This window comes from Mustela nivalis, assembly GCF_964662115.1.
Source record: "Mustela nivalis genome assembly, chromosome: 4".
Lineage (NCBI taxonomy): Eukaryota > Metazoa > Chordata > Mammalia > Carnivora > Mustelidae > Mustela > Mustela nivalis.
Window position 1 is genome coordinate 131,691,059 of NC_139023.1, and position 25,430 is coordinate 131,716,488.

The 25,430-nt window shown below is 36.2% G+C and overlaps 1 protein-coding gene across 2 annotated transcripts in view; it reads right to left on the reverse strand.

Annotated features, from left to right (window-relative positions):
- The window catches only part of MARCHF1 (membrane associated ring-CH-type finger 1), a 315,570-nt gene that overhangs the window by 148,098 nt on the left and 142,042 nt on the right, over positions 1-25,430 (reverse strand). For both annotated transcript variants that reach the window (XM_082728232.1, XM_082728233.1), the window contains exon 3: positions 5,280-5,330. In XM_082728232.1, coding sequence (XP_082584358.1) covers positions 5,280-5,330 — 51 coding nt within the window. The remainder of the gene's footprint in view (positions 1-5,279; positions 5,331-25,430) is intronic.

Sequence of the window (25,430 nt, forward strand, 5' to 3'; positions counted from 1 at the left end):
AAAACTTGGGGGATCCACTGCTGCATTTTTTTACTCATCCATGCCCTGGATTAACTTCAAATGGTTGATTACAGCAACCACATCCCATTAGAAGCACAGCAATCAAGACTGGAGGTCAGAGACACTTCCCCAGCAAGCCACCTGGCCTGAGAGAACAGATCATTAAGAAGGAGGGATATTTGGAATGAGTGGTAGGAGAAGATGGTGGATTAGCTATGACTTTGGCAACTCCAAAGCAAGAGCCTGTACTACTAATCCATGCTTTCCATTTTTTCCCTCAGAAATTATGACTAATCATGATCTGTAAGTATCCGTGACAGGATGGAATGAGTTTATATGGATCTGAGCAGTGCAGCTGATGGGCCACAGCAGATGCTCTCAGTATTCCACCAGAACCCAGCCTGGTCTCTTTCAGCTTCTGGGCAGTTTTGTGCCTGAAGTCCTGAAACTGTGATTCTCTCTTTGGAGAAATGCCCTCGGCTTCTTAGACAGTTATACCTGCATGTGATGGAGTCAAAATGCCTGGAAGGTACCCTCTCTCAAGGAGCCCTTGAGCTAGTGAATGGTTGGTATGGAAAGATGAAAGTCCTGTTTTCTTGCCTCAGGTGGGAACAGCTTTCAGTTCATTTTATACTGCAAGGTCTCCTTGCAGGATCAGGGGAACTTTTCTTGACTTCCTCTTCTTCCCTGTCCTGCTTCTCCCACTCCTCTGATAGCTGCTCCTAAGTTTCTAGGGTTTCTCCATAGTAAAATATTGCAAAAATAAAATTTCTTTTTAGAATCTATTTCTTGGCAATCTGACCTAAGACAGATTCCTATTACACACTGACATGAAAGTTTAAGTAGGATATTTGGGTCTGGAATTCACAGCAGACATCTGGGCAAGAAATACCTATTTGAGAGTTGTTGGCATATTGATTCTATATAGTCACGAGATTAGATGAGATGACCTAAGGAGTCAATGTATATAAAGGAAAAGCTTCAGGGTATTAGGTTTCAGGTTTTCTTAATCTTCCACCATTCTTTTTACCAATTCAACTAAATTTATACTCATTTACTTAGGTTTGGTCTCAGGACAGACCTTGACTCAGGCTCTATGACAGTTCTCAAATTAGTTTACCTCATTTCCAGTTGTTTCCCAAGTATACATACCATTTTATCTATCAAACTTACCCACCAAAGGTATGTAGTCTGAGGGCATGACTGATTTACAGGCCCCCTGTATAAACAAACCAAAATGGATATCTAAATAAGTCAGAACATTACACACCTGTTCAGAGAGGCAAATGTATGTATGGCTCAGGTTCAGCTGAAAGAATTCCCAATACATTTTCCATTTAGGGAACACTTTCACCTTAACCTTGGTGGAAAATACATTGAAATTTTAGAAAGGCAAATCTGGCAAAATATGGAGAGATAAAGATTTACAAAAGCAAAATCAAAGCGTGTATTTGATTAACAGAAAAGATCTATTTAAGATGCCATGACTTATATAATGACTTGTACACAATATATCCATAAAAAATATTTGTTGAATAAATTGAATTGACCCTGCCATGGATCTTCACTTACTGTAGAATAAACTAGGGCCCATGAACAAGAGAGGAGGAAGCCTTAGAGATATTATTTTATACGCTACATAACCATCTTTACCTAACATTCTCTATGATATTTCTAGGAAAAGACCAACAGAACAATTTCAATGAACCTTTCTCAAGTAAATGAAGTCTAGAGGATATAACAGGAAGTGATAGGAACTAACTGAAATATTTTGTTAATGTGGTGGCATTTGAGTTTCTCTTCATAAGTAGATTAGATTTTGTGAGCTGCTTCCCACATAGACCAAAAAGCCTCAAAGTGTTTTATTTAAAAGAAAATTCTAGATGTTGATTTGAATTGAAAGTACAAGGCTTTCTTTCCTTTTGACAGTTTGCTTTTGAATGATTTTTCTTGTGAAATATGTAATATGCTGTTGCTAGTTGAATATAATGATTCCTCACCCTAGAAGAAATAAAAGAAAGGCCAAATTTGGCTAATTTTACATCTTGAGGAACCTATTTGGGCGCTGTGGGTGTGTTAAAAAGCAGCAACCAGCATTAATATCAAAAGCAGCTTTTCAAAAAAACAAACCAAAAAAGTAAGTGTGGATAAATGAATGCTGCTTTGTTCACACTGGAGATATTTTGACAATCTCACATACATTGCTTTAAACCTATACAGCTTCTCTGTAGCTTTTGACTCAACTTTAACATATCTAGTGCACACAAATCCTATTAGAATAAGAAAAAAAAAGTCACAGGTCTGTCTTATATGTCCTAAAACAAACTAGAAAGATAAACCAAGAAAAAATTCTGGAATGGCCAGAAAACTGGCAATATAACATGCAAGGTATAATTGCAATTAAATAACACAGGATAAAAAGATTCAGAGATGAAGACCACGAGAACATTTTTAATGTTCATTAACAATTCAATATTTGTTATTTATCACATCCTTGGATATTTCATATTCACAACTGCGGGATCATGTTTATACAATCCGGAAGAGCAAAAATCATGATGTTCAGTTTCATACATATTTACTAAAGCCTTGAGGATCTTGATGGGTTCTAAATCCATCTGTGTGTTATCAAGACAGCTGACACTTGCATGTTGTGACTAGAGTATATCCTATTATTCAAAGTTCCATCTCAAAGGCCCCTAAAATGAGTTATGTATCTTTCTCTTCATAATCCATGTTTTCCAGCTTCCACTTTTTGTGCTTTATATCCTTTTAAACAAATCAAGTCACACCCATTCTTCGAGGCCCTGTTTATATAACATTCTTCTAAGAAACCATCTCTGGATGCATCCTGTCTTCACCAAAGGGAAGTGATCATTCTCTCAACTCCCATAGCCTTCTGTCTGCACTAATGTGGAAGGGAATGGTTCCCATGGCCACACCCAGTTTCAGTGATTTTTCTAGGAAGTTCATAGGACTAAGTTTATGGTCATAATCACGGCTACGACTTATTACAGTGAAAGGTTACAAAGCAAAATCAGGAAAAGGAAAGGCCACATGGGATGAAGTCCAGAGGACTTAAAGAGACAAAGCATCCTGGTTCTGCTTTTTTTTTTTTTTTCCTCCACCACTTTAAAAGTTAAGGATTTAAATATTGCTAGATTTTACCATTTCACACTCGGTAGGTTACATGGTCCTAATGAAAATTTTGTCACTTAATAATTCATGAAAAAGTAGTGAGGACTCAACGTGTTTAGCATTTGTGACTGTCAATCTGAGAATGAATAAAAGGAAAGTCATATTGGCTTAAAAAATAAACATGCACACAGCAATCTTTTTATCTCCATGGGTGTCTGATAGTTGACTTTTTTGCTATTGTGCAACTAGATCATTTAAAAAGAGAGCTTTTCATTTCCCTCTGAATATAATGCATTTCTGTCATTAATTGTCTCCCACACAGGGATGCAATTAATACATATCAGAGCCTGGAAGAACTCACAGAATGGAAACTAAACTCTTGACTTTTTTATTTCTCAAAGAAGTTAAAAGGCTAAAATTTATTAACAATCTGCCTTGTGCCAAACTCAAACATCAGCTTGGAAATGCAATATCACTGTACCTCTGGATCACGAGACAGTATCTGGCATGACAAAGGAATTGTGGGTATGTTTACAAGTGTCCAGGTCGACATTAACATTCAAGTCTAGAAAGACGACAATGTTCTTCAGTTGCAGGCAAGGTTCTCCATGTCACGACTAAGATGACAGACATTTTCAAGGAATTGTTTTAATTTACACCTACTTATGGAAGCTTCCAAGGGACTGATACCATCAACCTCGTGTCACAGCGGAGGCAATTCTATCTCAGGGAGGTTAAGTGATGGTCTCATGGTCACATAAGTAGGGACAGCACAGCAACAGACACTCAGATCCTCCTTCTCTAGAATTAATCCTAGACCACATTGGCTCTCGAATATCCACAAAAGCACTTGGATTTGAATGTAATTATAAATGTTCAGTCCCATGTGCTGAGATGTGATTCTCTGTGGGTTTCTTGTATCTCTCTTCTGCACGTCTTGTCAGCAGATTCATTGCCTGCTTTAGTTCTGGACTGTCTTTTTAAGGATGCTTTTATAAGGCATTTTGCATTGTAACACAGAAATGTTGTCTCACAGAGCAACGGACAGGCATACTTCCTATCTGCTGAAAATAGAAGAGTTTCCTAAGTGTAGGGTTGCACTCCTATAACCAATCCCCTGTGTTTGGAGGAGTCCCCCGGCCATCTTGGCATCATCTCCCAAGAACCAGCCTCAGGAAACCAGCTAAAGAAGATGCTGATGCTCTGGCTATTTCTATTTATCCATAAATAATGAAGTTCTTTGTTTCTCAAAACAAAACAAAACAAAACACTTCCCTAACCTTGAAGTGGGTCTGTGTTCTACAGTGTCTGTTGTTGCCAACTATTTGGGGGGGTTCTCTTGAAAGAAAATAATATAAAGTTACAAAATATATAAAATTAAGCTCAGGGCTGTGGAGGGTGCTGGCAAGTGAGTGGTCCCACAGAACAAGTTCTAGTCATGGGAAATCCATCTTTGTCTGAATTACATTTTTGGAAGTCCATAGTTTTCTGATTTGACAAATGGCTCTAAGTGATTTCTCATTCCCTGAACACAGTCTGTACATTGCATTGTGTCTCATTTTAGAGAATAGCTTTTGATTTTTGATTTTCAGGCACTATAAAAATCTAGAGTTATCTCTGCCATGCCATAATGTCTGGTGTTTTGCTTAAATTTATAGATGGTAGAGGGAGTAGTTTGTTTTCTTCATCCATTGACTCTATAAAACAAATATGACTAAACTAATGTCTTAAGTTATTTCTAAAACTGGTCCTGGTTAATATGAGCATAGAGGAGTCCAAACTTGTAGAAAAACTGAATTTATGGGAATTGTACCATGAGTGTTGATACAGTATCAAGTTGGGAATGTGACAGCTCCATGATGTTTGAAGTAAGAGAAAAAAAAAACATACTTTGCATGACATTCTAAAAGTAACAAATTATCTTTTGCATATATCACTGAAAAGGAAAAATGACGACTTATTTTGTTGTGTGAAATCGTGTCCTCATATCACAGCAAAAGCTCAAAATAGTTAAAACTATTAACAAGTCATATTTGTGTACTGCTCACAGATAACAATTATAGGTTAAACATTGTAAAATATTTACTTGAACTCATAAGATACGGAAATCAATAAACAATTAAGTAATATAGTTTACCTACTTTTGAAATATTACTTGATCGACTTGCCGATCGCCCCGGGGATTTGTCATTCTGAAAAATGAAATTAGAGACACTGATTCAGAATATAAGAACAGTCTTTACTGTAGAGAAAAGAAAGCACAGCACAGGTCAACATCTAAATGCTAGTGTATTGTTCTGATTGATAGAAATACAAACTGCTTACACAGAATGACATTTGTCTTACCAAATTTTATTTCTCTAGTACATATCATTGTCCTTGTGAAAATGTTTCAATTAGCATTAGTGTATATATATCAGTCTAGGAGTATTTATTACCAGGAAATACTTATTTCTCTAGAAAAATACATGTGTTTTTTTTAAATAAATTAACAAATGAATATATAGTCCATTATTTCCTCTATCATTTTTGCTACCAGGAAATTCTAAATAAATTCTGTTTCTAGTGTCAGTAACTATTGCACACCAGGTACATGGCGCATACGTCTAGTTCCTGCTCCTTTAAAATATATATTGTAGGGGCGCCTGGGTGGCTCAGTGGGTTAAGCCGCTGCCTTCGGCTCAGGTCATGATCTCAGGGTCCTGGGATCGAGTCCCGCATCAGGCTCTCTGCTCAGCAGGGGGCCTGCTTCCCTCTCTCTCTCTCTCTCTGCCTGCCTCTCTCCGTCTACTTGTGATTTCTCTCTGTCAAATAAATAAATAAAATCTTTAAAAAAAAAAAAATATATATATATATATTGTATTTTCTGTTAATTTGCTTTTAAAATATAAATATTCAGAAGACACTTTTAAATTTTAAACACTCAACTGTTTAAATTAAAGATATTAAATTTTTTTTTATTTTAAAATTTGACTTCAAAATAAGCTAAAAAAATATATTGCCTTAGTTCTTGACTCTTAAAAGATTTCCAGCATAGTAGAAAAGAAGCATGAGAAAACTTTTGAATAGATACATTTTTTAAAAAGCCTTATAATTTTAAGATAGAGAGAGACCTCAAAGAGTAGAACCCCCTCTTTTGAAGCCGAAAGGCCTTCTTTTCCCAGCAATGGCAGCCTCATGCCCAAGCCAGGGCCAGCCTGAGGCTTTCTGTCTCATCCCTTCTGGCTGTTCTTTCTACTCCACCAGTTATCTGTTAGTGGATAACTGACCGACACATCAAAATATATGTGTATCATACACTTTACATGTACCAAGAGATCACAGTACATCTTTCTTCTGTAGAGAAAATGTTGGAAAAACTGTTCCAGAAACCAAAAGTTTGTGAAGACTCTAAATTATTTATTCTTACTGATAAATAATATGTCTTTTTTTAAAATTAACATATAATGTATTATTTGTTTCAGGGGTACCCTAAAGATACAAACATAGTGATCTGAAGGGGCACGTGCAGCTGAATATTTATAGCAGCAATGTCCACAATAGCCAAACTACAGAAAGAGCCCAGATGTCCCTCAACAGATGAATGGATAAAGAAGATGTGGTATATAAACGTTTTAGGATTCTTTTAAAAAACTTTCTGTACTAAAGCATCTGGACTCAGCGCCAAAGTGGACCTGTGAAGACAATCACGGAGCATCTTGACATAGGTCATTTTTGAGAGATAAGCCGTTCTAACAACCTGCGGGTCTGAAACTGCCCCGTGATGACTGCTCCAGACTGTGCCAGAAACACAGTGATGACAGGAGGTGGCAAACGTTATTGTGGAGAAACAGGAGATGCATTTACTGCAGGCTGTCACCGTGTCATGCACAGGCTTGCAGATATTCCAGCTGTAGAGTATTTTTTCCTTTACATGCAACATCCATCTCACACAGCCACTGACGTCACTGTGCGGCGTGGTATTAGAGACCAAGATGAGTCACAACGATGCGATTAGTCACACCTCATAACAGGCCCATGATCCCGCTGGAGATTAATGTCTATGCTGCCAGCAGACATTTTTCCTTGATTAGCTTCCTCTGGTGATGGAGAGAGGTACTTTTTTCCTGACATCTCAACTCCTCTTCTAGAGACTAGAAAACAAAACCAATCCATCTTCCCTTCTGAGTGAAATTTGGAATTTTGACACACTATTGTGTGAGCAGAGGTAAATAAGTCACATAATATAATAGACTGGGGGGGAATTTTGTTATAGTGGTTGTTTTGTTATGTCTTCTGTATTTCCAAGGTATTCGAAAACACAGTTAAGGTATAGAACTGAAAGGTGTCTCAACAAGGACCCAGGAGCACTACAGAAATTTAATATGGCATCGGATTACTTAATTTTTCAAACCAAATAGCACTTTGTTTTGAGATAAAAACAAGGAGGATCAGGTCTCCTTCACAGTTGTGAATGATTTCGACATGAAGTTATAGTAAGCAGCTATTTCCGATGCTCTTCACCAGCAACACCCACGCTAAGGGGGAGGAAGCATTTTCTTGACTATGTAGTGGTTCTATTTTCTCATACTAAAAGACTAGGTACTGCAAGAAAGAAAGGAGCTTAGGTGAAGGTTACTTTTTTTTTTTTTTGCCCTGGCTAAGTTCACTTTTGTTTCTATTCCAGTTACCGTATGGGACAGAGGGTGCACCCCACTGCTGTGTTGGCAGCATTGGAGAGGGAAAGCCTAACTCACAGCTTGCCCCATTGTAATGCACTGGCTCTGGCAAGAGTGTACTGTTTGAAAACCCAGAAGATTCCTCACTGTTTCCTCACCATAACATGGAGGAGAAAATATCTTTGAGACTGTTGTTAGACTCAAATGAGCTGTGCATGAACACATTTTATAGCTTACAAGGTTATAATATTTCCATTACCATTCACAGATAGATGAAACACCCAAAAATCTCCCTCAAAAATCACAATAATTGTCACAGGTTACGAGACTCATAATTTAAACATAAAGAGCCCAATTTCTCTGTCCCGCAATTCTGCTTCAATTGTGGATTAGATTATGACATAAAATTTAAGAATGAAAAACCAAACTTTTCTCTACCCAAGGGGATTAAGGAAGTTTGTCTGCCCTGCTTTTGAAGCAAAGCATCAGAAACACTTCTACTCTTGGAAAACTTCCAAGGCAATCTGTCTAATTTGCTGCTAATTAATCGGGTGGCTTGCCCCATTACTATTGCAATGACATATTCTTCTTTGTAGATTAGTCAAATATGGTTGTCATACCTCGTTATAATCAGCTTAAATTCTCTACCTTACATTGAATAGAAGGTATCTTAGAATCTAACATAAGTTAATGATACCCAAGCTGTAGTGTCCTTTTAGGTCACTGAGAGTTGGAACCCGCAAAAGTTTCAGACAGGTCTGCATGAAAAGCATGGGATCATCAAGCGGATTGATTGATGCAGACTGATCTTAGCAGATTCATTTTAGCAGCTCATTCACAGTATGCAGAAGGACAGACTTCTAATTTTATAAGTGCTTTTTAGAATTTTTAAGAGATTTCTGATTTTTGTTTGATAGAAATATATCTGATACTGTTAGCTTTGTTTTGACATTATTATTCATATAATAACAATTGTTTTTAGAATTTGATCTTAGAAAACATGGTTGGATTTTTATTACCAGAAAGGAAAAATGATTACTGAATGAGAACATCATTACTAAATTGGTTTAAGATATTTTTTAATGTTATAATCCCAGGAAAATAACATAGCTCCTTTAAAAGACAAAAAAAAAAAAAAAAAAAAGACAATACTCTGTGTTAAAGAATAAGCAATATGGCTGGTCATGTATGTATCTATACATGACCACTCTGTATATTAGATCATTGATCAGAAAAGGGCAGTAAGTAAAACTGAAAGAGGTTTTTTATAGACCTGAAGGAAAATAACTAAATATTCCTGAGTGAAGAAACCAGAGTAAGATCCACACATTTCACTGATACAATGCTATTCTCTATTTATTTCCCTTGGTCCCCCTCACCTCCACCCCTTCCTCCTGTCCAGGCTAGAAGTCAAGAATATTTGAAAGAAGAAAAAGAAATGAGGCAGTTTTGAAGGTCATCTGAAGAAATTCTATGTAGAAAATGGGACTATTTTTGCTCAGGTAATTAAATGTGTAATAGAAGAAAAGCCTTTGAAAACAATGGGGCTTATAAACAAACAAAATGCAGAGAAGTTAAATACTGCAATAAAAACTTGATTAATAGACACATATAAAAAACTCATGTCCACTAAATGAAAAATGTTGTTTATAATGTCTATAAAACATTTAAAATTGATTTACCCTCAAATAATACCTTAACAAAAAACTTCAATAGGGATTTAATAGGGCACTTCTTTTGATATTGAGACAATAAAATTAGAAATAAAAACTTGAAATGTGACTAATAAATCTTAATCACTACTAATTAACATACTTTTAGATAATGCTTGGTTCAATGAAATGAAAACTCTTTGAAAAATTATAACCAGAAAGTCTTGAAAATGTTATAGTAAGACCTATAAGGAACACAGCAAAAGCTATATCCAGAAAAAAATTTATAACCATAAATTCTTTAATTATTAAAGAAAACAGTAATGAAACTCAATAAAAGAATGTAGTAAAAAATAATAAATTATAAAAACTAAAACTCATTAAAGAGATATAAATAAGAATAAAGAAATATTTTCTTATAACAGGTCCTTGAAGATAATTACAAAATAGATGAATTTCTAGTAAGACTTTTTAAGGAAAAGAAAAAACGGGAATAAATGAGAAAGGATAAATAACCAAAGAGACAGAAAAAATCAGAAAAATCATAAAAGTGTGACATATAATACTGTTGCAACAAATCTGAAAACCTAGAAAAAATGAATCATATTCTAGCAAAGTAGAAGTTGTCAGAATTTATTCAAGAAGAGGAAAACTTGAATAGATACAAATTAACAAAGAGATTAGATAGATAGATAAATAGAAGTCTATATGCCCTCGAAAGGATAAGGGCATGATGATTTCAAAAGTGAGTTTTACCTTACTTTTAAAGAACACATAATTCAATATTCTTTACATTATTCTTGACTATAGAAACAAAGTTCACTAATTCACATTATTAATCTTGCAGAAAGGAAATTTTGTATGTGTTAAGACAGTACCTAAAAAGAAAGAAAGAGAGAAAAGAAAATTATGCTTTAATCTTATTTGGGACCACAGATGCAAAATTCCTTTAAACATATGAGCATATATCTAAATAGTAGCATGTAACTTTGACACACTAGCAGTGTATCTAAAAAATGCATAAGGAATAGAATAAATAGGATTTATTCGAGATATTTTCTGACCAGAAAATCTGGCAGCATTTAATTAGGTTAACACATTGAAAGAGACAAACATTGTGATTGTATATGCTGAAAAGATATTTGACAAACTTCTGTAGTATTACTACTATGTAAGCTCTAAGTAAAATAAGAATTGGAGGAGATCCCTTAAAGTAATAAAGACAATATTTTAAAATCAATGTCCCATTTTTTTCTAGATGGTAAAATATATGAACTAAGTTAAAGAAGTTCTGCTATGGATGCTTACTCTTGCTACTATTATTCAAGCATCTTAGAATTTCTAACAAATATAAGAACAGTAAAAAAAAAAAATTGGTAGGAGAATATATTGAAAAGAAAGAACAAAATAATCTTCCCTTACTGATATTGTAGAAATTCCAAGTGTACCTGGTTAAACATGAAAACTACTATGATTAATGAGACTTTAAAAAAATTAGTTAACATACAGTGCACTATTGGTTTCTGGAGTAGAAATCAGTGATTTATCACTTACATGGTGCTCATCACAACGAATGTCCTCTTTAGTACAATGGCTAGATACAGGGTAATTATACCATGACAGTCAACTAAATTTCCTAGAACTCATCATCCCTTCTTCTCTATGAACAGAATGGTAACTGGGTATATGCCTTCCAGTCACACTGTATCTCCCACGGTTCCTTTCAGTTAAGGGTTGCCTATAACTAAATACCCTCCAGTGAGATGTGAACAGAGCTCACAATTTTAGTTTCCTATCTGTTCCATAAATATAAAATTTCCTTCATGCTCTTTTTCTATTCCTCAGTGCAGAGACAATGACTATCAGAGCAAGTCAGGAAACCACATATTAAAGATAGAAGAGCTGAATTCTCCTGAGTCCTTGAATCGCCATATGGTGAAGACCCCTCTTCCAATTTGGAACATATACTCTAAACTCTCATGAAAGCGAAATAAACTTGTATTTCTTTGGAGCCATCATGTTTTTTGGATTTTTTTTTTACTGTGACGGTTTAGTCTACCCTCATGGAAATACTGTAAGATCAATAGCTTTTTCCCTTCTAGCAATAAATATCCAGAAGAAGTGAGTTGTGGGAGATTAGAGGGGGAGACAAACCATGAAAGACTGTGGACTCTGAGAAACAAACTGAGGGTTTTGGGGGTGGGGGGTTGAGCCTGGTGGTGGGTATTATGGAGGTCACAGATTGCATGGAGCACTGAGTGTGCTGCATAAACAATGAATTTTGGAACACTGAAAAAAATAAATTTTTAAAAACATCCCGAAATGTGATAATAAAAAGAAAAACCATAAAATAGTTAAGAATAAATTTAACAGAGAAGTCATAAAATCTTACTAAAAATATAAATTATAGAATCTTATTGAGGAGATCATGATCTGAGCAAATGAAAGCACCACTTTTTGATGGGGGGGAAAATTAATTTCTTCCTTTGTGAAGCAGAAAGGAGATAGATAAAATTATCTTAAGGAACATGTATAGGAAAAGAAATGGCTGAGAATAACCAAGAAAATAATGAAAAAAAGGAGATCTCCTTATGTTAGGCATTCCCCATATTAAAAGTCACTGTGATTAATTCAATAGGGCATTGGCATAAAAATTAACCAAAAGGTCAGTAAAATCCAGAATAGAAAATCCAGAAAAAGATAAAATAATTTCACATATAATAAAATTGGCATTTCAAGTCATATTGAAAGGAAAGTTGACAAAATAAATGCTTCAGACAACTGACTGTCTATATGAAAGAAAAGAAATCAAACCCATTACTAAATGGAATATACAGTCATAGACTCCAGATGGAAAACAGTCTTAAATATAAAAAAATTTTTAAAAATTTGAAATGTCTAAATTGTAAATTCAATGTTGGGGGGGGAGAAGTCTACAAAACTAATATGAGAACCAGAAGCTGTAAGTGATATTTGATTACATTTAGTTATCTCTGGAAAATATATAAAAATTAAAGTGAATAAACAAACAATGAAATTGTAAAAAAGCACAACGCAGAAGACTGAGTTCAATCTCTGTAATGTGCAAAGAGGGTTTTTGTCTAGTCACAAAAAAGACAACAGAAGAAATCCAATAGAAAAATATCGAGTGAAAAGTAAGGATAGGAATTCACAAAAAAAGGATTACAGATGGTTAATACACATATGATAAGATGCTTAAAATCACAAACTTCAGAAAAATGCTAATTAAAGTAAAAACAAGGCATTGCTTTACACCCACAATGTTGGAAAGGTTGAAAAGGGTGATAGCCCTCTGTTGCTGGTGGGGATAAGAAGAACAAGGACTCTCAAAAATTGCCGGTAGAAGTGTGAATTTTTGCAGTACCATCAAAACATCTGGCAACATCTGTTAAAAAATTAAAAATATCACTTTGTACAATGATCTCCCTCCTTGGAATCTATCCCAGAGAAATAAAAGCACTGGTTCAAAAGAAAATGTGAATAAGGACACTTAATACAACTCTGTTCTTAACAAAAAAAAAAAAAAAAAAAAAATCTTGTCAGTAAAGTTGTGCCAGTTGGGAAGTTGGTGTTCTCACAACTGTAAGCCCATTGCCTGAAAATGTACTCTGATGATGGGGCTCTGCAACCCACATTTGTGTTTCATCACTGAACTTCCCCTGAAGCTCTGCTAGCTGGGGGCCCACAAGGCTGGGAAAGGAAAATGGGATTTGCTCCATCTCACTTGCTTTTTGTTGGCTGCTTCTCTGCTCCTTGAGTGAATCATCCTAGAAATGCTTCTTCCCTTGGTACCTGTAGGTTCCTCCCATAGCAGTAGCTGAGTACAGTGGGCAGTTTTTCTGCCTCAGAAACAAGACTCGAGAATTCGTAGACACCAGCACCAGCCAACTGGCTTCTTCCTCAGAAGTATGAGTTTCTATACCATGGGTCCCTTTTTTCTAGCTTAAAAGAATTCCCATTTCTTTTCTTTGTTCACCCAGACAAGGCCACAAATCTTTACAGAAGTCTGATTTCTCTATGTTAAAACAAAAGTTTGATTTCTCTCTCCTGACTAGATCCTCATTAATGGAGTAAACAATGCTCACCAAGAGAGAAATGATGACATGAATTATCATAAAGCCCCACTTTGGAACATTATGCAATTATGAAATAAAATGAATCCGTTCTTCGCCATTTGACCAAAGGGGCTTCCACAAGGTAAGATTGAATGCGAAAAGTAAAACGAGAAGTGGTATGATTATTTGAAAACATAGAAGCACAGAGCTTCTCTAAGTGTCAATGTGTGCACATAATCGTGTAGAAATGTATTTGCGTTGTGAGTATATGAGTATAAAAAACGTCGTGGAAGGATACTCATGAATGTGTTAACATGAGTTTCTTGAGGGGAGAGTGGAGGGCAGAAGAAGAGTCCAGTGAAAGAGGAGCAAGGAAATGAGAAAAAAGAGTCCTCATTGAAAAAAAGAAAAAGAGCATGTTGGATACCTGTTTATGTAAAATTATAGATGGATGGGATGTGCACACAGAAATTATAACGCAAATGTGGAGTTAGAGCTTTATGTATTGGTAGGTGATACTATCCATGATATATTATTAAGGTGAAAAGAAAAGTTGAAGAATAATGTGTAGAGGGCAATGTCATTTCTTTAATATCAAGTATACAGAACCTCTAGATATATTTATGGATATATTTATGTATTTACATATGTATTTTTGACTGAGCAAAAATATGCTCATCCAATATTGGATTACCACACCATCTATTCACAGTGCTTACCTTCAGTCTCTCAGCATGGTAGGACGGCAGGGAGCAGAGGGGCCTATGGGGATATTCTGGCTTTTTCTATTAACATCTTTGGATAGTATAGTTTTACTTTTTTTCATCTTTTTAAAATAAAACATCAAATTAAGAAAATCAAATAAATAAAAATGGCAAAGTTAGTCTTACTCATCAAAGATTATATATCATAAAGGGATAAAGGTGTGTGTGTGATCAAAAGAGCTGCAAGGAACATGGTGTTTATCTCCCCAAAGGCAGTACAGTATATGGAACATAAAGGCACCAAAATAATTATTGAGTCAAGCAGGGCTGGTGGAAAAAAAAAAAAAAGAATTTGTGGTTGTGACATTTGGATTAGAGCTTCATTTCTAAGCATGTAACCATAAAGAAATCATCCACTTTCTCTGGCCTTGGCTTGCCTGAATTTGCAAAATGGGCACAAGAACACATGAACGGTTACTTTTTCAAAATAGTAGTAGAAGCAAATACAATACACTTTGAAAAAGCATGTTCATTGGGGAGGGTATGTGCTTTGGTGAGTGCTGTGAAGTGTGTAAACCTGGTGATTAACAGACCTGTACCCCTGGGGATAAAAATATATGTTTATAAAAAATAAAAAATTAATTAAAAAAAATATAATGTAAGTTACTATGTAAGTATAAGAGTACTAGTAAGATTATGAAGCGTGGGTTGCTGGAGTTAAAGGAAGACTATGAAAAGGACATTTATTTGTCAGCAGTCACATTTATTATTAAATTTTGCTCTATATAGAATTTACTGAAAAACAAACATATTTTATTATGTTTGTTAAAAACAAACATATTCCAAAATACCTTAATTTTCTTCAAAACAAACATAGTCCCAAATACCAAATTTAATGGAAAAACTAATCTTGCTAATAATTATGTTATTATGTCTTAATCTATTCAGATAGCCCAAATAATTGTATTGGCTATTAAATAAAGAATATAAAAATGAGGTGATGAAGATCTCCCTTCCCTCTCTAAAAAAGTTGTGCAAAAATACACTCTTAACGTGCACACTTCTTTTTTTTTTTAATTTTTTATTTTTTATAAACATATATTTTTATCCCCAGGGGTACAGGTCTGTGAATCACCAGTTTTACACACTTCACAGCACTCACCAAATCACATACCCTCCCCAATGTCCATAATCCCACCCCCTTCTCCCAAACCCCCTCCCCCCAGCAACCCTCAGTTTGTTTTGTGAGATTAAGAATCACTTATGGTTTGTCTCCCTCCCAATCCCATCTTGTTTCATTGATTCTTCTTCTACCCACTTAAGCCTCCATGTTGCATCACCACTTCCTCATATCAGGGAGATCATATGATAGTTGTCTTTCTCTGCTTGACTTATTTCGCTAAGCATGATACGCTCTAGTTCCATCCATGTTGTTGCAAATGGCAAGATTTGATTTCTTTTGATGGCTGCATAGTATTCCATTGTGTATATATACCACATCTTCTTGTTCCATTCATCTGTTGATGGACATCTAGGTTCTTTCCATAGTTTGGCTATTGTGGACATTGCTGCTATAAACATTCGGGTGCATGTGCCCCTTTGGATCACTACATTTGTATCTTTAGGGTAAATACCCAATAGTGCAATTGCTGGGTCATAGGGCAGTTCTATTTTCAACATTCTGAGGAACCTCCATGCTGTTTTCCAGAGTGGCTGCACCAGCTTGCATTCCCACCAACAGTGTAGGAGGGTTCCCCTTTCTCCGCATTCTTGCCAGCATCTGTCATTTCCTGACTTGTTGATTTTAGCCATTCGGACTGGTGTGAGGTGATATCTCATTGTGGTTTTGATTTGTATTTCCCTGATGCCGAGTGATATGGAGCACTTTTTCATGTGTCTGTTGGCCATCTGGATGTCTTCTTTGCAGAAATGTCTGTTCATGTCCTCTGCCCATTTCTTGATTGGATTATTTGTTCTTTGGGTGTTGAGTTTGCTAAGTTCTTTATAGATTCTGGACACTAGTCCTTTATCTGATATGTCGTTTGCAAATATCTTCTCCCATTCTGTCAGTTGTCTTTTGATTTTGTTAACTGTTTCCTTTGCTGTGCAAAAGCTTTTGATCTTGATGAAATCCCAATAGTTCATTTTTGCCCTTGCTTCCCTTGCCTTTTGTGTTGTTCCTAGGAAGATGTTGCTGCGGCAGAGGTCGAAGAGGTTGCTGCCCGTGTTCTCCTCAAGGATTTTGATGGATTCCTTTCACACATTGAGGTCCTTCATCCATTTTGAGTCTATTTTTGTGTGTGGTGTAAGGAAATGGTCCAATTTCATTTTTCTACATGTGGCTGTCCAATTTTCCCAGCACCATTTATTGAAGAGGCTGTCTTTTTTCCATTGGACATTCTTTCCTGCTTTGTCGAAGATGAGTTGACCATAGATTTGAGGGTCTATTTCTGGGCTCTCTATTCTGTTCCATTGATCTATGGGTCTGTTTTTGTGCCAGTACCATGCTGTCTTGATGATGACAGCTTTGTAATAGAGCTTGAAGTCCGGAATTGTGATGCCACCAACGTTGGCTTTCTTTTTCAATATCCCTTTGGCTATTCGAGGTCTTTTCTGGTTCCATATAAATTTTAGCATTATTTGTTCCATTTCTTTGAAAAAGATGGATGGTACTTTGATAGGAATTGCATTAAATGTGTAGATTGCTTTAGGTAGCATAGACATTTTCACAATATTTATTCTTCCAATCCAGGAGCATGGAACATTTTTCCATTTCTTTGTGTCTTCCTCAATTTCTTTCATGAGTACTTTATAGTTTTCTGAGTATAGATTCTGTGTCTCTTTGGTTAGGTTTATTCCTAGGTATCTTATGGTTTTGGATGCAATTGTAAATGGGATTGACTCCTTAATATCTCTTTCTTCTGTCTTGCTGTTGGTGTAGAGAAATGCAACTGATTTCTGTGCATTGATTTTATATCCTGACACTTTACTGAATTCCTGTATAAGTTCTAGCAGTTTTGGAGTGGAGTCTTTTGGGTTTTCCACATACAGTAACATATCATCGGCGAAGAGTGATAATTTGACTTCTTCTTTGCCGATTTGGATGCCTTTAATTTCCTTTTGTTGTCTGATTGCTGAGGCTAGGACCTCTAGTACTATGTTGAATAGCAGTGGTGATAATGGACATCCCTGCCGTGTTCCTGACCTTAGTGGAAAAGCTTTCAGTTTTTCTCCATTGAGAATGATATTTGCGGTGGGTTTTTCATAGATGGCTTTGATGATATTGAGGTATGTGCCTTCTATCCCTACACTTTGAAGAGTTTTGATCAGGAAGGGATGCTGTACTTTGTCAAATGCTTTTTCAGCATCTATTGAGAGTATCATATGGTTCTTGTTCTTTCTTTTATTGATGTGTTGTATCACATTGACTGATTTGCGGATGTTGAACCAACCTTGCAGCCCTGGAATAAATCCCACTTGGTCGTGGTGAATAATCTTTTTAATGTACTGTTGAATCCTATTGGCTAGTATTTTGTTGAGTATTTTCGCATCTGTGTTCATCAAGGATATCAGTCTATAGCTCTCTTTTTTGGTGGGATCCTTGTCTGGTTTTGGGATCAAGGTGATGCTGGCCTCATAAAATGAGTTGGGAAGTTTTCCTTCCATTTCTATTTTTTGGAACAGTTTCAGGAGAATAGGAATTAGTTCTTCTTTAAATGTTTGGTAGAATTCCCCCGGGAAGCCGTCTGGCCCTGGGCTTTTGTTTGTTTGGAGATTTTTAATGACTGTTTCAATCTCCTTACTGGTTATGGGTCTGTTCAGGCTTTCTATTTCTTCCTGGTTCAGTTGTGGTAGTTTATATGTTTCTAGGAATGCATCCATTTCTTCCAGATTGTCAAATTTATTGGCGTAGAGTTGCTCATAGTATGTTCTTATAATAGTTTGTATTTCTTTGGTGTTAGTTGTGATCTCTCCTCTTTCATTCATGATTTTATTTATTTGGGTCCTTTCTCTTTTCTTTTTGATAAGTCGGGCCAGGGGTTTATCAATTTTATTAATTCTTTCAAAGAACCAGCTCCTAGTTTCGTTGATTTGTTCTATTGTTTTTTTGGTTTCTATTTCATTGATTTCTGCTCTGATCTTTATGATTTCTCTTCTCCTGCTGGGCTTAGGGTTTCTTTCTTGTTCTTTCTCCAGCTCCTTTAGGTGTAGGGTTAGGTTGTGTACCTGAGACCTTTCTTGTTTCTTGAGAAAGGCTTGTACCGCTATATATTTTCCTCTCAGGACTGCCTTTGTTGTGTCCCACAGATTTTGAACCGTTGTATTTTCATTATCATTTGTTTCCATGATTTTTTTCAATTCTTCTTTAATTTCCCGGTTGACCCATTCATTCTTTAGAAGGATACTGTTTAGTCTCCATGTATTTGGGTTCTTTCCAAACTTCCTTTTGTGGTTGAGTTCTAGCTTTAGAGCATTGTGGTCTGAAAATATGCAGGGAATGATCCCAATCTTTTGATACCGGTTGAGTCCTGATTTAGGACCGAGGATGTGATCTATTCTGGAGAATGTTCCATGTGCACTAGAGAAGAATGTGTATTCTGTTGCTTTGGGATGAAATGTTCTGAATATATCTGTGATGTCCATCTGGTCCAGTGTGTCGTTTAAGGCCTTTATTTCCTTGCTGATCTTTTGCTTGGATGACCTGTCCATTTCAGTGATGGGAGTGTTAAAGTCCCCTACTATTATTGTATTATTGTTGATGTGTTTCTTTGATTTTGTTATTAATTGGTTTATATAGTTGGCTGCTCCCACATTGGGGGCATAGATATTTAAAATTGTTAAATCTTCTTGTTGGACAGACCCTTTGAGTATGATATAGTGTCCTTCCTCGTCTCTTATTATAGTCTTTGGCTTAAAATCTAATTGATCTGATATAACGATTGCCACTCCTGCTTTCTTCTGATGTCCATTAGCATGGTAAATTCTTTTCCACCCCCTCACTTTAAATCTGGAGGTGTCTTCGGGCTTAAAATGAGTTTCTTGTAGGCAACATATAGATGGGTTTTGTTTTTTTATCCATTCTGATACCCTGTGTCTTTTGACAGGGGCATTTAGCCCATTCACATTCAGGGTAACTATTGAGAGATATGAATTTAGTGCCATTGTATTGCCTGTAAGGTGACTGTTACTGTATATGGTCTCTGTTCCTTTCTGATCTACCACTTGTAGGCTCTCTCTTTGCTTAGAGGACCCCTTTCAATATTTCCTGTAGAGCTGGTTTGGTATTTGCAAATTCTTTCAGTTGTTGTTTGTCCTGGAAGCTTTTAATCTCTCCTTCCATTTTCAATGATAGCCTAGCTGGATATAGTATTCTTGGCTGCATGTTTTTCTCGTTTAGTGCTCTGAAAATATCATGCCAGCTCTTTCTGGCCTGCCAGGTCTCTGTGGATAAGTCAGCTGCCAATCTAATATTTTTACCATTGTATGTTACAGACTTCTTTTCCCGGGCTGCTTTCAGGATTTTCTCTTTGTCACTGAGACTTGTAAATTTTTCTATTAGGTGACGGGGTGTGGGCCTATTCTTATTGATTTTGAGGGGCATTCTCTGAACCTCCTGAATTTTGATGCTCGTTCCTTTTGCCATATTGGGGAAATTCTCCCCAATAATTCTCTCCAGTATACCTTCTGCTCCCCTCTCTCTTTCTTCTTCTTCTGGAATCCCAATTATTCTAATGTTGTTTCGTCTTATGGTGTCACTTATCTCTTGAATTCTCCCCTCGTGGTCCAGTAGCTGTTTGTCCCTCTTTTGCTCAGCTTCTTTATTCTCTGTCATTTGGTCTTCTATATCACTAATTCTTTCTTCTGCCTCATTTATCCTAGCAGTTAGAGCCTCCATTTTTGATTGCACCTCATTAATAGCTTTTTTGATTTCAACTTGGTTAGATTTTAGTTCTTTTATTTCTCCAGAAAGGGCTTTTATATCTCTCGAGAGGGTTTCTCTAATATCTTCCGAGGAGGAGTCAAGATGGCGGAGAAGTAGCAAGCTGAGACTGCTTCAGCTAGCCGGAGATCAGCTAGATAGCTTATCTAAAGATTGCAAACACCTGAAAATCCATCGGCAGATAGAAGAGAAGAAGAAAAGCAATTCTGGAAACAGAAAAACAACCACTTTCTGAAAGGTGTTTTCTTTTTTTAAAAATTCTTTTATTTTCTTTTCTTTTTTTTTTTTCTTTTCTTTTTGCTTTTTTTTTTTCTTTCTTCCTTTTTGAACCTCTTTTTATCCCCTTTCTCCCCACTCACGATTTTGGATCTCTTCTAATTTGGTTAGAGCATATTTTCCTGGGGTTGTTGCCACCCTTTTAGTATTTTACTTGCCTCTTCATTTACTCTTATCTGGACAAAATGACAAGACGTAAAAATTCAACACAAAAAAAAGAACAAGAGGCAGTACCGAAGGCTAGGGACCTAATCAATACAGACATCGGTAATATGTCAGATCTAGAGTTCAGAATGACAATTCTCAAGGTTCTAGCCGGGCTCAAAAAACGTGCACACTTCTAAAAGAAAGACCCTCTACTGATGACTGACATGCTATTCTGCGCAGGTCAGCAATTGTAATTCCTAGCACGAGAACAAAAGGACACATGTTTTTAAAAAAGTTTGTATACTCCAGGACTGAAAATGTTTCAAACAGAGTCTTATTTGGATGGGCAGAAAAATTATATAGTAAAATATATATACAGTAAAGTAATCATTAGCTAAATTGCCAGAGTACCAGCGAAAAGTCCCTGAGGATTTTAAAAAAGTTTGTACACTCCAGGACTGAAAATGTTTCAAACAGAGTCTTACTTGGATGGGCAGAAAAATTATATAGTAAAATATATATATAGTAAAGTAATCATTAGCTAAATTGCGAGAGTACCAGAGAAAAGTCCCTGAGGATTTAATTTACACAACTTTAAGGTTATGAAGAGATAGGAGGGGCCCTAGATGGCTGCTAAAATGTAGAAGGTGATGTGCTCAGTTCAGTGGCTCCTTTGGAAAAGGTGATTCCGGCTGTTTGATTGTTTGTTTGTTTGTTTTCACAGTATATAGAGTAAGGTCAGTATAAGCATTTAGTGTACAACATTTGAACCCTTCTAAGAGTGAAATATAAGCAGTTTTATTTGTTCCCACAATTCTTTTCTGTATGACTATGTTCACATTAAAAACAGGAAGCTCACCACACTTCTAGCATTCTAAGAATGTATGCCTAACTTACAAAACTTCTTGTATTTTTTATTGATGCATGTATAAAATTCCTTTTATATGCTTTCCTTTCACATAATTTCTATCACAATACTCAATATTGTTAAAAAATCTACCATCAGTTTCATTTTATTTCATATATATATATGATATATGGGATATATGGGATATATATATATATATATATATATATCCCATTCCTTATTAATTAACTGGTTTTTTTTCTTATAAATGCTAAATATTTCCCCCAATTTTTGGCCATTTTCTGTCTTGGAATCTCAATGTTTAAGTAATAAAGACTTTGTATGTTCATTTCAGTTCCAAATGTTCTATTTGTAGGTGTGCTAGGCATCTATTTGTCCCTTGAGATCCATGTCCCACTCTTCATACAGGTCTTGCTCAGGAGGCATACCTGAAGGATCTCATCATGGACCCTTTGCTCTATGACTTCTGATTTCATTCCACCATTGAGGACCCCCAGTAGGAGATTATAGAAATGGAAGACAATGGGACAGAATACCCCTTCTTTGAAACATCACCAGGGGCGGCTCTGTCCCTTAGCTAGAGCTCTCTGCAGTTGTCAGGTAGCCCTATCCACAAGACCCACTGTGTCTCTGCATTCTGAACAATGTTCCTTCTCTCTGCCTTTTCAAGCCATGGATGGTTAATAATACCTACTGTCTCTAGCCAGGTTGTTGAACTATCCCTTCTGTCTTCTACATGATCTACTCACACTCATTGCAAATAGCCTACTAATTCCCCCAAAATCATCCAATTCAGAAGTGATATCTGTTTCTTTCCTTACTTTGATGGATATAGGTCATTTTTAGTATTCTTTGTATGGCCATACATTATTAATTTTTATCAAATTAAGATCTAAGAAGGTTGCTCGAGAGGTATGGTCATATTTTATCCACCACAGTCTGCAGTTACTAGAAAATCTAGCAAGAGGTTTTCAAACTATTTTTTGTGTTAGAGTTATATTATTTCCTCCCAAGGGTTTAATTTAAGATTGGAGGCATGTTTGTAAGACAGTCCACATACAAAAGACCAATCATTTAAAATCTGCTGCATGGTGGGATGTTTTCATTAGTATTTTTCATCTTCCATTCTGTTAAAGGCACTTTAACAACCATATATTTCTTAAGACACCATCAGAGAAAATTCAGGCTAGGTTCCTTGTTTTTTTTTCTGAATTTTGGAAAAGGATTTAAAAATTCTAAAATCTTCATGGCACACACACAAACACACACATACACATTTACGCAAATGTCTGTTTAGGCAAGTTTCTGATCCATATAAAGACTGGTAATTCTTCCTTCTGTACTTGTGGGAGAACCTCCCATGTGATGTGCTACTTCCAGTCTGTTCCATTCCTGTGCCAGACTTCTATTCTTGTCCCTACTCTATTATTCAATTTTTTCTCCCTCCTTCCTTCTGTCAGTAATATATAAAGAAGTGTGATGAAACTTTATCCTTGGGTATGTAAATTTTTGTTCTATAAAATAACAGAAGACACATGAGATTTTCCTAGTTGGATTAATAGGTACAATGTGTTAGATATGGATCAGAATATAGTACAGGAAAGGTGATATTGTCCAAGTTTCAGGCCTTTCCCTCACTGTCATTTATTTCTGGCCCACTTTTGACAATTTCTCATCGTATGATAAATTGGCCAAGCAGGGAATCTGGAGTTACAATTTTTTTTTTTTTAAGATTTTAGTTATTTGACAGAGAGAGAAAGAGAGAAAGAGAAAGAGAGAGAGAGAAAGAAAGAGCATGTGACTGCACACAGGAGCAGGGTGGGAGGAGGCAGGGCTGAGGGAGAAGCAGACTCCGCATTGAACAGGGAGCCTGATGCCCTGCTCAATGCCAGGACCCTGAGACTATGACCTGAGCAATGGCAGCCACTTAACTGACCAAGACACCTAGGTACCCCTGGAATTACAAATTCTTAAGGCAATATTTCATGGAACTCTTTTCAGAACAAAGCCTATAAGTCAATCTTAGTTAGCATAAATGCAAATCTCATGGATGCCGGAAAACAGCAGGGTTGGATTTTTTCTAGATTATTACAATAGCTTTAACATAACTTTTCCCCCTTTATCTTTCTTTGTCTCTCTCCAATGCTATAGAGTAATCCTCCTTAAGCTATTTTTTAAAACAAACAAACAAAAATAACTGAACTCACGCTTAAGACAATTATTTCAGGATTTTTGTCCATTATTATCAGGGAAATTATTAGACAAATGATAGAGGGTAGGAAAACAGGTGACCTCGCAAAAGGCCATAGTAAAATCAAATTAATTTTTCCACATCTGCACACTCTTGGATCCAGGGGTAAATGATTAATAATGGCACCGGAGAGTTATTATTTAATATGATATTATAGCTAATAAATGGTAAATTTGTGAGAATGATTGAGCACAAATCCCAACTACACCATTTAAGGTACATCTTGGGCAAGACACTTATCTGCTTGCAATTTCTATTGATGTACCTGTAGAATGTTGATAATATATGATAGCCCTCTAAAGGTTGTTGTGAGAATTAAATTAGAAAGTGGGGATGAGGGATGTCTGGGTGGCTCAGTTGGTTAAGTAGCTGCCTTCGGCTCAGGTCATGATCCCGGCGTCCTGGGATCGAGTCCCACATGGGGCTCCTTGCTCGGCCGGGAGCCTGCTTCTCCCTCTGCCTCTGCTGCCACTCTGTCTGCCTGTGCTCGCTTGCACGCTCTCTCTCTCTCTCTCTCTCTCTCTCTGGCAAATAAATAAATAAAATCTTTAAAAAAAAATTAAAAAAAAAAAGAAAGTGGGGATGAACTGTTAGCATGGAATATAATGGGCTAACCAAATTGTATCAGATTTTAATCTTATATATATATAGCCTGTATTGCATTACCTGAGAGGCATAATCTGCTACAAATGAAAGTCCTGAATTCATTTCTGGAAACGTTAGAAAATTAAGTTTCAGAAATATGTTATGAAACATCTTTTCAAAAAATTAAAACTTCCCCATCAAAATTCACCTACAAATAGTGATAAAAGTATGAGACTGTCTCATCCAAAAGGGTAAGGCCAATGTAGACCAGGAGCTCTGCTTTTGGCCCTCATCTGCATGACACTCAAAACTAAGTCTCAGTGGGCTTTGGCCACTTCTAGAAAAGTCTGAATAAGTTGGCCATTTTGTAAAGGACAATTATAAAGGAAATGTGTATACCATAGAGATGGGAAGAAATTATTTCTGACTACCAAAAAACATCAAATAGTAAATACATCAACATTATCATCATCATCATCTTCATCAATAAGCATAAGAATGAACTTGCAGGGCGCCTGGGTGGCTCAGTGGATTAAGCCACTGCCTTCGGCTCAGGTAATGATCTCAGAGTTCTGGGATCGAGCCCTGCATCGGGCTCTCTGCTCAGCAGGGAGCCTGCTTCCCCCTCTGTCTCTACCTGCCTCTCTGCCTACTTGTGATCTCTCTCTCTGTCAAATAAAATAAATAAAATCTTTAAAAAAAAAAGAATGAACTTGCAGTCAGATGTACTTGGTTTAAATTCTACATCACTTCATACTCACTAGCTATGTGACTTTGGGCCACTTCTCAGTGTCTCATGCTATTCTTTCATAGGGTTTAATGATTAGCAATATTATAAGTAGCAGACTGAGTAAGATTTTTGGCATGTGTTTCAATAAAGGATGTTAAAAATGGCTCTGTAATGAAAGGTTTTAACCACTGGATTTCTATGAACTCCCTGATTCTCTACCACACACACAGAAGTCATCCCAAATAAACATACAGTATAAGTAAAGACTGGCTTGCTATACAAACTTGACTTTTATAAAGCTCCCCTAGCCCCCAGTTCTAACTATGTTACTGTCTTCAAACTTTAGTCACATAAAAATTCTGGAGACTCACTGTATATAAATAGCAATTACTAATGAAATTGAT